General features: G+C 39.0%; 1 protein-coding gene across 1 annotated transcript in view; it reads right to left on the reverse strand.

Moving 5' to 3' along the window:
- Nucleotides 1-14,806, reverse strand: part of UBE2W (ubiquitin conjugating enzyme E2 W) — a 74,553-nt gene extending 59,747 nt beyond the window's left edge. The window contains exon 1 of the mRNA XM_035011358.1: nucleotides 14,690-14,806. Coding sequence (XP_034867249.1) covers nucleotides 14,690-14,791 — 102 coding nt within the window. The 5' untranslated portion in view covers nucleotides 14,792-14,806. The remainder of the gene's footprint in view (nucleotides 1-14,689) is intronic.
- Nucleotides 14,807-15,862: the final 1,056 nt, after the last annotated feature.

Genomic DNA, 15,862 nt, shown 5'->3' on the forward strand with positions numbered 1-15,862 from the left:
ACAAAAGGCTACTATTTTAATAAAGATCAAGTTCAAATTTCTAAGTCATCTTTAGGGGAAAAAAAAGATTTTATTTTAGGGGCAACTGGGTGGCTCAGTCAGTTAAGCGTCCCACTCTTGATTTCCGTTCAGGTCATGATCTCAGGGTTGTAAGATTGAGCCCTACGTCGGGCACTGTGCTGGGTGTAGAGCCTGCTTAAGATTCTCTCCCTCCTTCTACCTTTGCCCCTCTCCCCCAGCCACCCATCCCTCTCTAAAAAAATAAATAAATCTGGGGGGGGGGGAGATTTTTAAGTAATCTCTACACCCAATGAACTCACAACCCCAAGATCAAGAGCTGCACACTCCACTGACTGAGACAGCCAAGCACCCAGAATGCTGTAAAAATAACAATTTTTGCTTATAAATTTATACATAGTTGAGCCTCAGTTGTCAAAAATAGCCACAATGTAACTCTGAGATTCTAAGACTATCTATCTTTAGCATGCTTCTTTTACTCCAGGCAAACTCAGAAGTCAACAACTTCTGTAATATTAGTATGTAAACTTTCTGGAAATACAAGGCCATTGAGATTTTGATTAAAACAACTTGGGGGCATCTGGCTGGCTCAGCTTGGAAGAGCACAAGACTCTTGATCTCAGGGTCATTGAGTTCAAGGCCACCATGGGTGTAAAGTACTTAAAACACACACGCGCACACACACACACACAAATAAAACAACTCGTTTTTTTCCGGAGAGTAACACAAAACAGTCTATTTGAATAATAAAGAGAATATAAAATGTATTTACACTGTTTCATCCTAATAATAAGAAATACGAAAAGTATAAATGATTGATTTATATAATCAATTTTGGCAACCTATGTTTAGGAAATTATCAATTTACCTTTAATTTTTTTTCAATTACAAAACTAGAGCTGAATTTTATCTTATTTTTTTGCTACTTTATGAATGTAAAATAAGATAATAAAAAACATTAACAACATATTTTAAATTAAAAAATCTGCTTTCCGTCAAGAGCAGGTACAAAAATGTAATTTTAGAATAGGTGCTGAAAAAAGAGAGAAGCAGTACCTATTCACATCACTTTTGCTGTTTAGAATCACGGATAATCCTTTCCAAGTCATCACCATGAACTACCTTAGCTTTCTCTGGTACTTCTATCATTGTCAACACAAACTTCTGAAAACTACAGGCTTGCCAGGATTCAGCCAGACTTCTTTATCATTCAGAGTTGATTTTTGTGTTGGTTTTTTGTTTTGTTTTTGGTAGTAGTATTCTAAACTGACCAATTTCTTCCATACACTTTAAATTGGAAGAATCTGAAGTAAAGCTCTGTCACTATGCAAAAGCTTTAACTATGTTTAAAGATGAAAAGGCTTATCAAAACCAGTCTGCATTTTAGACATCAACAGATGTTCTATCCTCTGCAACATGTAAAGGAACTAATCACAAACTTCCTATACCAAAACATGCCCACCCTAAACAACCTCACACCTTCACCTCTATAAGCACACACAAACTGGCTATACCCAAACCACACCCAGACACACCCAAAGAATAAAACATCTGGAAAAATAATACAATTTCAGATATGAGAAGTATCCTGAGACACAACATATTTGGGTTCAGGAAGAAAGCAATCACATAATTTTAGTATCAATGACGCAAGATCTAAGATTATCTGCTGTCAAGACAAGGGTGTGGAGGGACACCTGGCGGCTCATCAGTTAAGTGTCTGCCTTCAGCTCAGGTCACGATCCTAGGGTCCTGGGATCCAGCCCAGCATCAGGCTCCTTGCTCAGTGCGGAGCCTGCTTCTCCCTCTGCCTACAGTTCCTCTTGCTTGTGCTCTCGCTCTCTCTCTGACAAATAAATAAATAAAATCTTAAAAAAAAAAAAAAGATAAAGGGCGCCTGGGTGGCTCAGTTGGTTAAGCGACTGCCTTCGGCTCAGGTCATGATCCCGGAGTCCTGGGATCGAGTCCCACATCGGGCTCCCGGCTCAGCGGGGAGCCTGCTTCTCCCTCTGACCCTATCCCCTCTCATGCTGTTTCTCTCTCTCTCTCTCTTTCTCTCAAATAAATAAAAATAAAGTCTTAAAAAAAAAAAAAAAGATAAGGGTGTGGATTGGAAGTCTAATGAGAAAAAAATAGATTTTCACTGAGTTCATAAAGGTCTCTCCAAAGTCAAAGCATTACCAACAAATATTAATCAAATTGAAAGAGATGCATATAATTAACAGGAAATTTACACCGATTTTAAACTCTATATACTTTCTCCCATTCAACTCAATTCTTTAGTTTCTATAATGGGACCAGGCAGGACAGAAGCTGAAGCAAAAGACAGACATCAAAGAAATAAGACATACAGCAAGAAATCAATGTTTTCATATCACTTCTGACCTATTTTGAAAAAAAAGCATTTAAGTTTCTGTTCTATTTAAGTAAATAGAATACTCAGAAAACATCTGAGTGCTTACCACCTCTAGTGTACTGCTCTGTGTTAAAACCTAATAAAGACAAAGTACCTTTACAATATATACAAGGCAGAAATGAAAAATACTATAAAAGAGGTAAAAAGTGCTCTGAGTTAAGAAAAAGTATGTATAACTATGAGGACTGAGACTAAGTTTGGTGGATTCATGATGTCAGGTATAAAAGCAAAAGGGCTAACTAAATAACTTGCTAGAAAGGTTTTTTTTTTTTAATCCCAGAAACAATAAGATGGGGAGCTACCAAACTACCCAGAATTCAAAATGGAAGTTTGATATAAAGGTGACTGAAAAGTAGGGCGCCTGGGAGGCTCAGTCAGTTGAGCATCAAAGTCTTGATTTCAGGGTTGTGAGATCAAGCCTGAGTTGGGCTCTGCCCTAAGCAGCAAGTCAGCTGGGATTTTCTCTCCCTCCATCTCAAAAAAAAAAAAAGTGACTAAAAAGAACTGCTAAGTTCTCCTAGCAAGTAAGGGTACAACAGAATCTACATGTTTGCAGTAATGTCACTTCAACCAAAGGGGAGGGGAGATAAATCCAGCTCCCAGAATCCTAAACAACCTTGACTCTCAGGGATTTTAATGGACTGATAAAAAGTTCAGTATAGGCCTTAGGATGGGCGATGCAAGGGCTAGCAAGACTAAAAACAAGACTAATATTCCAAGGGTTACTCATTTTAATACAGGGCTCCTAAGATTATTTAAAACAACAACAAAACAACTTGAGATTGTAACTAGTCAAATTCAACTCCAAAGATTCATGACAAAATTTCTAAGTTTGTCTAGGTACACAATTGGCATTGAACAATCACTCAACTCATAACAGCCTAGAGGACCACACAGCAGCCACATAATGTTATTTTGTTCACTAATCCTCCTCCACAGAAGAGCTCATAGCAGAACTTTGTGTATAAAATAGCCACCAAACAAGAGAATTCACTAAAAATGATAAAGCTGTCAACATTTGTTCTGATATGTACAGGAAATGGATATAGCTAGCTCGGAATACATATAAACATTTTCAGGCTCAAATTTGGTTCTTAAAGTTCTCTCCAGAGGTATCAACTTTGAAATGTCTACTATCTCCTAAACTCTAAATCTGGTCCATGGAGATGTATTACATCATATCCAATTTACATCATTTGCACACCTAAGTTCCTCCACTATAGTGAAGATCAGTTCTCCACTTAGGCTGTAGGGTACCTGGGTGGCTCAGAGGGTTAACTGTCCAACTCTTGATTTTGGCTCAGGTCATGATCTCAGGGTGCAGGGATTAAGCCCCCATCAAGCTCTGTGCTCAGCATGGAATCTGCTTGTCCCCCACTCCCTCGGCTCCTTGCCCCCCCAACTGGCTCACTCCGCGTGTGCTCTCTCTCTCTCTCAAGTAAATAATAAATAAAATCTTAAAAACAAAACAAAAAGAAAAAGAATTATCCAGGAGCTGAGAAAAATTCCAATACCCAAGATGCATGCCAGACCAATTAAAATCAATCTCGGGGGATAGTTTTTTTCCTCTAAAAGTTCCCCAGGTGATTTCAATACAATGCCAAAGTGGAAAACCACTCACTCGAATTGTATGGGTAACAAAAAAAAACAAGGAGAAGGTACTGATCTACAGTATAAAATGGGGGAAAAAGCAAACAAAAAACCTGGATGTAGCAAGGACATTATATTTTATACCAGTTTTAACTTGGTTTCAACACATTTCAAATCAAAAGCAGACTGAAATTTACTTATTTTCTTGGGGGCGGGGGGGAGGGTGCAGAAGGAGAGAGAATCTTGAGCAGGCTCCATGGCCAGTGCAGAGCCCTATGCAGGGCTTGACCTCACAACCCTGAGATCATGACCTAAGCCGAACTCAAGAGTGGGACGTATAACCGACTGAGCCATCCAGGCACCCTGAGGCAGACTGAAATTTAAATCAAAATACAGCCAATTCTCATTATTTACAGTAGTTATGTTATAGACTATTAAGTGACCGCAAATACTAAATTAGCAAATACTGAACAATTGTTCCTAAGGGAAATACAGAGGTATGTTTCTGCATCCTCTGGCCACATTCAACCAATTAATAACCTAGGTTTTCGTGTGTCTTTTTAAAGACTCCTTAATATATGTTGTTGATTCACTAACATCGAACCCAAGGCTAACAGCACATGCCTGAACAAAGGTTATCTAACACACATATTTTCTACATAAGGTACATTACAGTCTTCTTGCTATTAGGAACACTAGACAGCACTATAATTCTTTGCTTGGAGGCCATTTTAAACAGTGAAATCCCCAAAAGCACCAAAATGCAAAAAACGTGGCCCTAATAGACTGAGAAAAGGACACCTGTTTACAGCATGACAGCTAAATCAAGGCAGAGTGTTGTCTTGTTTGACCGCACTTGGGAACATGCACATCTAGCTACTCCCAATTTTTCACAGCTCTGCACATGTGTGCAAATCACCACAAAAGCACAATGAGGGTTGATTTTAGGCTTACAAATAAATTATACGAGCAGGCAGATTCACAGATACAGAATCCATGAATACTGAAGTACCAGATCAAGGTAGAAGTATCAAATCAAGGCAGCTCAAACTAATTGTTACAATGCATTCTATGAGGGTTTACACTAAGCAACCTCAAGAACTAAGATGAGACCAATATGCTCACCTATGTAATTTTCTCCACTAGAATCCCTAAATTGGATTTCCTAAGAATGTGACAATTTTCCTCATCAAATCTATATTAAAAAAAAAAAAACTATATACTCAATTTGCTCAATATATCTTCACGTAGTACAAAAGTAAACAAATCATATGTTACCAACTACCTCTAATCACAAAATGCAGCAACGATTTAAAGAAAAAGTATGATGGTTGAACTAGATGACCTCTAAAAATGCCCTATGGCTCAAAGCTTTTTAAGTCTAAAAACTGAAGTTGGTATGCCAATTTTAATTACTACAAAAGCTGATAGATGAGTAAGTATTCTCAGTAATAGTTTATTAGGATCACAATCACATTTCTTAGAAGGGCTACAATATAAATTCTTATCTGAAAAAAGGCTTAACAGTTCCACTCAACCTAGAAAAATAACTTGAATCCAGCAGGATACTATCAAATCTAATGAGCTCTCAGCTTGGGCCTATGCAAATTCAAAAAGAAAAAAACAAAAAACAAAAAAACACAACAAGCTGCTATATTAATGCTATAAAACTAAATATGCCTCATACATAAGTTAAGCAAAACGAATCAAAAGCCCAAATGTAAGAGCTAAAACTGTAACAATCTCAGAAAAATACAGAGCTGTAATAAAGTGTAAAGCTTTATGACCTTGGATTAGATAATGATTTCTTAGATATGACACCAAAAGCATAAATGACAGATGAAAAAAAAAACAGATAAATTGGACTTCAACAAAATTAAAAATTTTTGTGCTTTCAAGGACACCATCAAGAATGTGCAAACAACTCATAGGAGAAAATGTTTGCAAATCATTTATCTAATAAGGGGCTTGTATTCAGAATACACAAAAAACTCGATTACAACTCAAAAGACAACTTCAACTTTTATTTTATTTATTTATTTTTCTAAAGATTTTATTTATTTATTTGAGAGAGAGAGAATGAGAGACAGAGAGCATGAGAGGGAGGAGGGTCAGAGGGAGAAGCAGACTCCCTGCCGAGCAGGGAGCCCAATGCGGGACTCGATCCCGGGACTCCAGGATCATGACCTGAGCCGAAGGCAGTCGCTTAACCAACTGAGCCACCCAGGCACCCGACAACTTCAACTTTTAAATGGGCAAAGGATTTGAATAGACATTTCTTCAAGAAATTTACCAATAAATGCAAGATGCTCAACATCCTTAGTCATTAGGGAAATGCAAATCAAAACCACAAGGAGATATCACTTCCCATTCACTAGGAGAGCTATAATAAAAAAAAAAGGACAACAAATATTGGCCAAAATGTGTAGAAACGAACCTTTCCACACTGCTGGTGGGAATGTAAAATGTAAAATACTGCAGCTGTCATGGAAATGTCTGGCAGTTCCGTAGAAAGTAAAACACAGAGTTACCAAATGACCCAGCAATTCCGCCACTAGGTATACACTTAAGACAAATTAAAACATGCCCAAATAAAAACATGTACATGAATATTCATAGCGGCATTATTCAGAAAGTAGAAACGATACACTGCCAATTAACTGATGAATGGAAACAGGAAACCACCCAAATGTCAATCGATTGATGAATAAACTGTAGATAGATAACCATAAAATGAACTCATAGCCATAAAAAGGAATTAAGTACTGATAAAAGTTACAACACAACGAACCTCAAAAACATTATGGTAAGAAGCCAGTTATGAAAGACCACATATTGTATGATTCCATTTATATGAAATACCCAGAATAGGCAAACCAACAGAGAAAACAGATCAGTGAATTCTGTGGGGCATGGTCAAGGAATGGGAGTGACTCCAACAGGTAAAGGGTTTCCTCTGGGATGATGAAAATGTTCTGGAATTAGATAGTGATGATGGTTGTAAATATATTAAAAACCACTGAACTGTACACTTTAATAAAAATGGCAAGTTTTATGGCATATGAATTATATTTCAATTAAAGAAAAAACTGAATGTGCCATTTAAAACTGATATAGAAGATTCAAAATACTACTTTGCTAATCCTCTTCAGTATTTGAGAATTAGTCAAGCATACATGCTAATTAGAAACCATACTTCCAAGGTGCCTAGGTGGCTTAGTCCGGTAAGGGTCTGCCTTCAGCTCAGGTCATGATCCCATGGTCCTGGGATTCAGCCCCACAACAGGCTCCCTGCTCAGTGGGGAGTCTGCTTGTCCCCTCTCCCTCCCCCCACTTCATGCTTTCTCATGCTCTCTCAAATAAAATCTTAAAAAAAAAAACAAAAAACCTTCCTCTCTCCTTCCTATAGTGTGGAAATAGGAGACATCTCATATGACACAGGATCATATAGGAAATCTGCTTCTTTTCCACTGAAAGCCAATACAGGAGAGGAATCAATCTTTTTTTAAAGATTTTTATTTATTTATTAGAGAGAAATTGAGAGAACAAGTGAAAGGAAGGGCAGAGAGAGAAGCAGATTCCCAGTGGAGCAGGGAGCCAGACACGGAACTCAATCCCAGGACCCTGAGATCATGACCTGAGCCAAAAAAAGGCAGATGTTTAACCGACTGAGCCACCCAGATGCCCTGACAATTTTTTTTTTTTTTAAGTGAGTATCTGATAGGGGTAGTTCAAAATAACAGGCTTAGAGCATTATAACTCACTAAAACTATAAAGATCCATGACATGAAGTGATCTGCAATTTTACCCCATATGATTGTTTTATTATCCCTATTTTACACCCTGGGTTAAAGAATAGGGTTGTGTAATAGGGTTCTGTTTCTATAAAATATTCTATATTTAAATATTGTATAAAAATATTTTTAGGAAGATGCCAAATCACCTCTACTTTTAAATAAGCTGTGTAATAGGGTTACACAGCTATTAAGTGGCAAAGCTAGAATTCAAACCAAGTTTATCTGAATCCAGAAGCTGTGCTCATTTATTCCTTCAACATTTACTGAGGGCCTATACATGCCAGGTACTGAGTTGTGTTCAGGAGAAATAGCAAATAAATTAATAATGTCAGGGCTATTAAAAATTTAGCAGGGTAAGGGGAATTATAAATGGCAGGGATGGAAGAGCTATTTTACATTGGGGGTCAAGGAAGGATTCTCTAAGTAACAACATTTGAACAAAGATCTGAGAGAATAAAGGAAGTGAGCCATCCAGATAGGTGAAGACTCCAAGCAGGGGAAGTAAGGACAAAGGCCCAGAGGTAGAAATAGCAAGGAGTTGTATAGATTAAGAGAGCAGGTGGGGGGGGGGGGGAGAGGAATGAGATAACATAGTTAAAGCCTTCTATGCCTTAACAGGGACTCTGGATTACAGGTGACCCTTGAACATGGATTTGAAATGCACAGGTCTACTTACATGTGCATTTTTTTTTTATATAAATACTATAAATACATTTTCTCTTCCTTATGATGTTCTTAACTTTTTTCTCTAGCTTACTTTATTATAAGAATATAGTATATACTGCATATAACATTCAAAATATGTTAACTATGTTATCAGTAAGGCTTCCAACTAACAGTAGGCTATTGGTGGTTAAGTTTTTTTTTTTTTTAAGATTTTATTTATTTGAGAGTGTGTGTGTTTGTGAGAGAGTGAGAGAGCACGAGAGGGGGGAGGGTCAGAGGGAGAAGATGACTCTCCACTGAACAACTCTCCGCTGAGCGGAGAGCCAGATGCAGGACCCATCATCCCAGGACCCTGGGATCTTAACCTGAGCTGAAGGCAGATACTTAACCAACTGAGCCACCCAGGCACCAAATGGCTAAGTTTTTGGAAGTCAAAAGCTATGTATGTATTTTGGACTGCTCAGGGGTCAGCACCACTAACCACGCATTACTAAAGGGTCAACTGTACATTCTGAATAAAACAGGGAAGCCACAGAGGCGATGCAAGTGAAATGACATCAGACTTTTGTTTTGAAAGAATCTAAATAATGCGCTGAGAAAAGACAGTAAGGGAACAAGGGCAGAAGCAGGAAACCAGTTATGAAACTGTTGATATAATCCAGATGAGGGACGACGATGATTTACATCTCGGAGTAATTCGGAAGAAAGGATAAACAGTTCGATTCTGAATATATTTTGAAGGTAAAGCTCGATAGAATTTGCCAATGTCTTCACTAGGGGATGGGATGAAACCAAGGTTTCTGGTTAAACAAATGGATGAATAAAGTTGCCATGTACCAATGTGAGGAAAACTACAAAAAAAAAAAACAAAACAGGTTTGGGAAAAAAAAGTCAAAAAAGTAGTTTTAGGGGCACCTGGGTGGCTCAGTCGTTAAGTGTCTGCCTTTGGCTCAGGTCTTGATGCCGGGGTCCTGGGATCAAGCCCCGCATCGGGCTCCCTGCTCGGAGGAGAGCGTGCTTCTCCCTCTCCCTCTCCCACTCCCCCTGCTTGTGTTCCCTCCCTCTCTCGCTGTCTCTCTGTGTCAAATGGATAAAATCTTAAAAAAAAAAAAAAGGTAGTTTTATACATGTTTACCTCTCTATTAATTTACTTTTGTCTTAACCACCAACTTGATACCCTAATTTTTGGGCAACATAGATATTTAGTGAAACAGAACCTAAATCCAGGTCTTGATTCCAGATCCTGTGCTTTTTTTCCTGATGAAGTTTTTACAAGACCTACTGAATGAGATTAGTTTTTCTCAGAATAAAATAACTCAGAGGCATGCACCATTTGTTGGTGACCCAAAACCTGCATTCACAAAAAAGGCTATCAAATGAAGAATTATTAAAAACACTCCACAAACACAAACGAGTATTTTGTAGATAAAATTAATGTAGACAGCAGTGATACAAAGAAATAACATGTAACAAATGTTCAATTCAAATAAACACTATGCAGAACTATATTTTCAGAAAGATGCCAGATCACCGCTACTTTTAAAACTCTCCTTGATAATAAAGACTATCTTTGAACAGTAAAGATTTGCCATAATTTTACTCAGTGCACAAGTACATGCAAAAAGATCCTTTTTAATATGTATGCATAACTATATTATAAAATATAAGGAATATTTTTCTCTCATCTTAGCTATAAAATATTACCCTAGTAAATGTTTACTTCTTGACTGAAAAGTAATTATCCCAGTGATTTCTCTACAACACCAAACTTGTTAACATGTTAGTTACATACAACTTCATAGCATCAACAGATTTCAGAGCTTGGTTTCCAATCACAGTTTCAGCACTCAGTTGCTATGTAATTTTGGGTAAGTCGCTTTCCAAATAAATGATTACTTACCTAAAGTCACTGTCTCTATTGAAATGAAATAAGATTATCTGACTTCCCATTTTACAAGGTTGGAATCCAAAGAACAGAAAAATACTCTGAAAACCGTTAAGGTTATGGCAAACATATAAATCAAGAAAATAAGCCAATTTGGGGGGGAATATATATATAAAAATATGAACTTTAAATTATTCCTTTATAGGGACTCAATCTTACTATTATGGAATTGCTTAAAAGACTTCTCTAAAATAGAATGAAACTAATGCAGAACTTGCTAATTAGAAACGGTTTTTGAAGTGTTAAGTGTTGAACATTTACTGTAATCACTAGGTGACTTTAAGAGACAAAGAAAAGGTATTTTTCCTATTCTCATGAGATCTATGGCCCAGGGGAGTGGAAGAGACCTGAAAAGTTAAATGAAACACCCAAACAAACACTTTAGTATAAAAATAGAAGGCATCTCATTAAGCAGTAATTGATTAACAGCTAAAAGAAAGTACCATTGACTGCTTTGAAAGTTAAGAAGATTACCTTAGCTTTATCCTTTATTCACGTGTACTTCACTTATGTTCAGGTTAATCATTCAAACAAAATACCTTCAATTCTATTCTATACTGGTACCCCTTTCCTTGACTTGTCCCAACAGCTCTCTATCCCTAGCCAGAGTACCCAGTCAACCTTCTCAGATACTATAATTAGGCATATACATTCCCCAAGTTCCCAGTATTCAATAAGCCTTAGGATCCAAGATGAGTCAATTTTCTAACTTTTGATTATGCTGTAACCCTTCACATCATCAAACAATAATCACACGGAGTCTGTCAAGGCAATGTGACTACTAAAAATGTCAGTAAGAGCCCATATTCCACCTCTCTCAACCACTACAGCCAGACACTTGAGTAAAAAGCAGTGCAGAGTCGTGAATAACATGACACAACATTATTTCAAAGTCATCAGAAAATAAGCACGCATTCATAATCCATCTGTTCCTAAATCTTAACCTCCTTCCATCTAGTCAAATCAACAGTTAATAGTGTAAGACTCCCATTAGGTAAGAGAGGAAAAAGCAAGCAGAAAATCTACAAGAGTTATTTAACATCTCTAGAACTATTACAATTAAATGGAGATGTTTCTTTACTCTAACTCCTGCCATTTTTAAGTATTGTCAGAAGCCCACCATTCTCTTAAGAACGCTTTCTTAAACCATTATCTTGGTAATTTGCGACTTCCTTCTAGGAAGAAACGGTAGGGAAAAAAAAGAAAAAAAAAAAACCAAGAACATCTCAAAGGCTCAAATAAATTTGAAAACCACAACCTTTAACTATATATTGAAGAACAACTTTGGCAGTATTAGAGTAGAGCATCCCCAGCATTACAGATGTTGACAGAATACTGATACTCATCCCCACTGTTTTACTTCATCCACCTTAGTGTGTGATTCAAAAATTATTTTCTATGTGTACCAAATGAGAAAAGGTTGGGAATACATTAAAGGAGTTAAAACCTCAACTTCAAAATACTCTCCAGTGAAAAAGCCGAAGTCTACCCTTACTTGATGTTGATTCTGAAGACTATTTCCTTTTTATCAAGTAATCAAATCCTGTACTACATTTCTATAATTTGTATGTTTTTAAAATAGTTCTTCTTACAGCTTAAGTCATCTTCTCAGCAGCAATAATATCCTGGCGTAAGATAAAGAAATCTGAAAACTTTTTGGGTAAGTTCGTGGTCAGAGCAGCATTTGTGTATAGTATACTTTTTTCCTAAGCACGCTAACTGAAATCCCCAAAATATCCATCTCCTAACTCCCTTCCATGCTTTCTCTTCGTAGCATTATCACCTTCTAATACAATATGCAATTAATTTAAGTATTTGGTTCTTATCTGTCTCTCCCAACTAGACTATTATATCCATGAGAGCAGAAATCCTTGTCTGCTTTTTTGTTCACTGCTCTATCTCCAGCACCCTGATCAGTACCAGACACAGTAGGCCCTTGAAAAATAATTTATGAGTGAATAAACAAATTTTGTAATTTGGTTGCAGTTTTATATGTAGTTCAGTTGTTTTGAAGAGTTCAATTTTGCTATTAAGGGGTGGCTGGCTGGCTCAGTTGGTAGAGAACGCAACTCCTGACCTTGGGGTTTTGAGTTCGAGCCCCACATTGGTTGTAGAGATTACTTTAAAAAAATAAAAATCTTTAAAACAAAATTTTGCTATTAAGATGGTCAGGAAAAAATTTTGTTTACCAAAGACAGAATAACCACAAAGAAGTGTTTCAAAAAGCTTGATTTATCTACATTAAAATTATTTTTCAAGATTCTACCAGAAAACCTGTATCAGGTATTTCAAAAATACAAAAAGGATTTAGTTTTAATTAAAATAGGAAGCATCAGTTTTCCATTCCTCTAATCAGAAGACACAAAGGAATAAAGGGTGGTAAGACAGTCAGAGGTAATACTTGGGACACAGAAAAATGCAGTATTTCACTGGCAAGTAGTTTTTTTTTTTCCATTACTTAAGTCGCCATGTAAAATTCAAGATTATCAACATTAAGTTCTGTACTGACTCAGTTCTGTACTCATTTTTTCCTCTTAAAAACGCAAATCTGCCTTTTTTCAGACCCTTGAAGTCTGAATCTAACCAGCTAATTAGTTATCCCTGTATTTTCTTGTCAAATATAATCACAAGTATTGTGGATTTTAACGATAATTTTCAGTCTTAAAATAGTTTTAATCTTAATACAAATAATCTTCGTCTTATACATCTAGTATTCAACTATTGTTCCACAGTTCCTTTTTTGGGCTCAAATGACGAAACTTCTCTAACGTCTCTGGGGAGACCAGTATAAAGTATGTTTCCTCAAATTGTTTTTTCCCTGCACCGTTTTTGTGACACCCCTTCAAGTAGGAAAGTTAGACATTTTTCTATTCTGCAGGAAAGTCCAGAGGAAGAAGCAAAGGTAAAAAGAATATCGCCAGGAAAACAGGCTGAAAGGGGACAGGTAACACAAAGGCACAGAAGTAAATGTGAAGCAAATATGTGTGCAAAAGAGGAAGATGCAGAAAAGAGAAGAAAAACTGTTCTCGCCTAGAAATGAGGAAAAAAAACGTAGGGTGGAGAGGATAGGAAGACTTGCTCATTCTTCCAGAAACAAATGCACTAAATCCTTCTAAGAAAACGTAGATCTCTTTAAGATGTTAAAACTCTAAAAAGCACTCAGCTGCCACTCCAAACAACAGTTCTACCTTCTCTTCCTACATGTTGTCATTAGAGCTAAGTCTTCATCTGTAAAATTAAATGCAAGCTATAGATAATGCAGAGTCAATCTCTACAAAACTGCAGTTGTGGTTGCCATCTTTGCCTGAAAAAAAAATTCAAACTCCTTGGGTTTGGGAAAAAGAAGTATATTAAGTTGGAAAGCCAGAAAACCCTGAACTGCTAAGTCAGGTAGATAAACGCCTCTTACCAAACTAAGATTCCACTAAAGATCTAGGGAAGAAGGGCAAAGGACTGTAGCCTTACCGCGACCACAAGGGTGGGGCACCGTAGGAAAAAAAATTTTTTTTGAGGGCGAGCTATCCCGGAGGTGTAAGGGGGCTGGTGACTCAGATCTCGGGAAGATGGCATATTAGGCGGCAAATGATGTTGATGGGCCATGGGCAGCTTCGGGAAGAGCGACAAAGTGAGCTGCCAGACCAGCGTTCGTGGAGAATGCGAAGACTAACAGAGAAAGGTACCCACGGGGCAAAGGATTAAGAGTCAAAGAAAGGAGAGCCGAGAAGCCGAGCAGTCAGGGAAGCTGGGCGTGGGAGGCCTGAGCAGAGGCCGCGAAGAGCTTTTGCAGCCAGCCGCCCTCTCTCGGAACGCCTTTTCAGCTCCCCCACACTCAGCCCCTCTCAGGGCCGCCCTTGCCCCAGCAACACGGCGAGAGCAGCTGTTTCCGCCCGGCCGGGGACAGCGGAGAAGGCATCCCTGGGGCGGGCGGGCAGGCCAGCGTCTATTAAGCAAGAGGTGATTCCGAGACCACTGCCGCCGAGTCAACGCCAAACTTCGCCCTTTCCTCCTCTTAGCCTCTTTATCCCCCAACTTCCCGGCCGGCTGGTGTCCGCTTCGACCGACCGAGGACCCCCCTCCCCCGCCCTTCTCGCCACCTCTCACCCCTCCCCAACGTCCTGAAGCTCGGAAAGGACTGGCCACCGGGGCCGCTCCCGAGCCCGTCCGGGTGCCCCAGAGTCCCAGACGCCGCCCCCGACAAAACGCTTGCGTCTTCTCGGCGGCTCCCTCGCCCGCCCAGATGCTGCAAACTCCTCTCACCTGCATTGACGCCATGATGGAACCATCCCCCCAAGGCCGGCGAGGCCAGAGACGCAGGGGGCGGAGCTGCCGTGCTCGCGTCACGCCGCGGGGGCCCAGCATCCTGGGCGCCGGGGGCGGGGCCTCCGGTGGGAAGGGGACGGCGGGAGGGGATTGGCTGGCGCGCTGGGCCTTGGGGGGGAGGGGCAGGCGGGAGCGCGGTAAATGGCGTTGTTGGTACCCTCAGTCACATCCAATTCTCTGGCGTCCGCTGCTACCTCACCTAGCTATTCCGGTCGCCTAAGAAACGCCGCTCCTGGTCTGACCTGGCCACGGTTGTCGTTTTTTTCTCTGTATACCGTAAGATCTTGATGATCTCCAATCCCGTGGGTTTTTCTTTTTGTTTTGTTTTTCCAACCACAGGTGTATGGTTTGAAGATTTTTTTTTCCCTTTCGGATGTCTTCTCCACACCACCATGCCCACTTTCACACCCTTCGGGCGGATACCACTTTCCGTGGGGCTGCATTCTGGTCTTTACGGTCTGGAAGGCTTCTCATATTCCTAATTTGGGAGAGAAAGACACAGATTTCTTTGTACAATGAGATGAGGATTGAGAGCAAAACAATACATTGATATTTTAAAGGCAAGGGTAGATTTGTAGAGCTGAAACTTATCTGAAAGGGAAGAGAAATGTTTGAAGTTTTTCTTTCGTTCGTATGCTGTTGTCTACCCTTTACCCCAACCTGTCAGTTTTAAACTTCACGTGTGTCAGTAACAGTTATGGTTGTTATGGCATTCACATTTGTTTAGAGATTTGACCCTAGACGTGATTTTTTTTTTTTAATGTAACAGTGCATCTTGTAGTATACACTGAACACCTTCTATAACATCTGGACTTCTCTTCAGCCTGTTTCATAGTGGGCAGTTTTGCGGTCGTTCGATCTAGGGATGTATTTGAATAGGGAAAGCTGAGCATTCAGAATTTATTCTGGGAATGCACCAGATCTGCCAACATTTATCAGGAGCCACATTTTAAAAAGCTATCCCAAAACTGAAGATATCATTGGTTAAGAGGAAAATGGAAGCCAAAGGCTTGCACCTCGTGTTCTTGTGCTATCTTTTAAAGATTTAAATGGCTGATACAGTGAGTAGAAGGCTTTTACTTTAGCAGAACAAAAGCTTAAAATCTGTCA

This window comes from Mirounga leonina, unplaced genomic scaffold (genome assembly GCF_011800145.1).
Source record: "Mirounga leonina isolate KUSES-001 unplaced genomic scaffold, KU_Mleo_1.0 Mir_165, whole genome shotgun sequence".
Lineage (NCBI taxonomy): Eukaryota > Metazoa > Chordata > Mammalia > Carnivora > Phocidae > Mirounga > Mirounga leonina.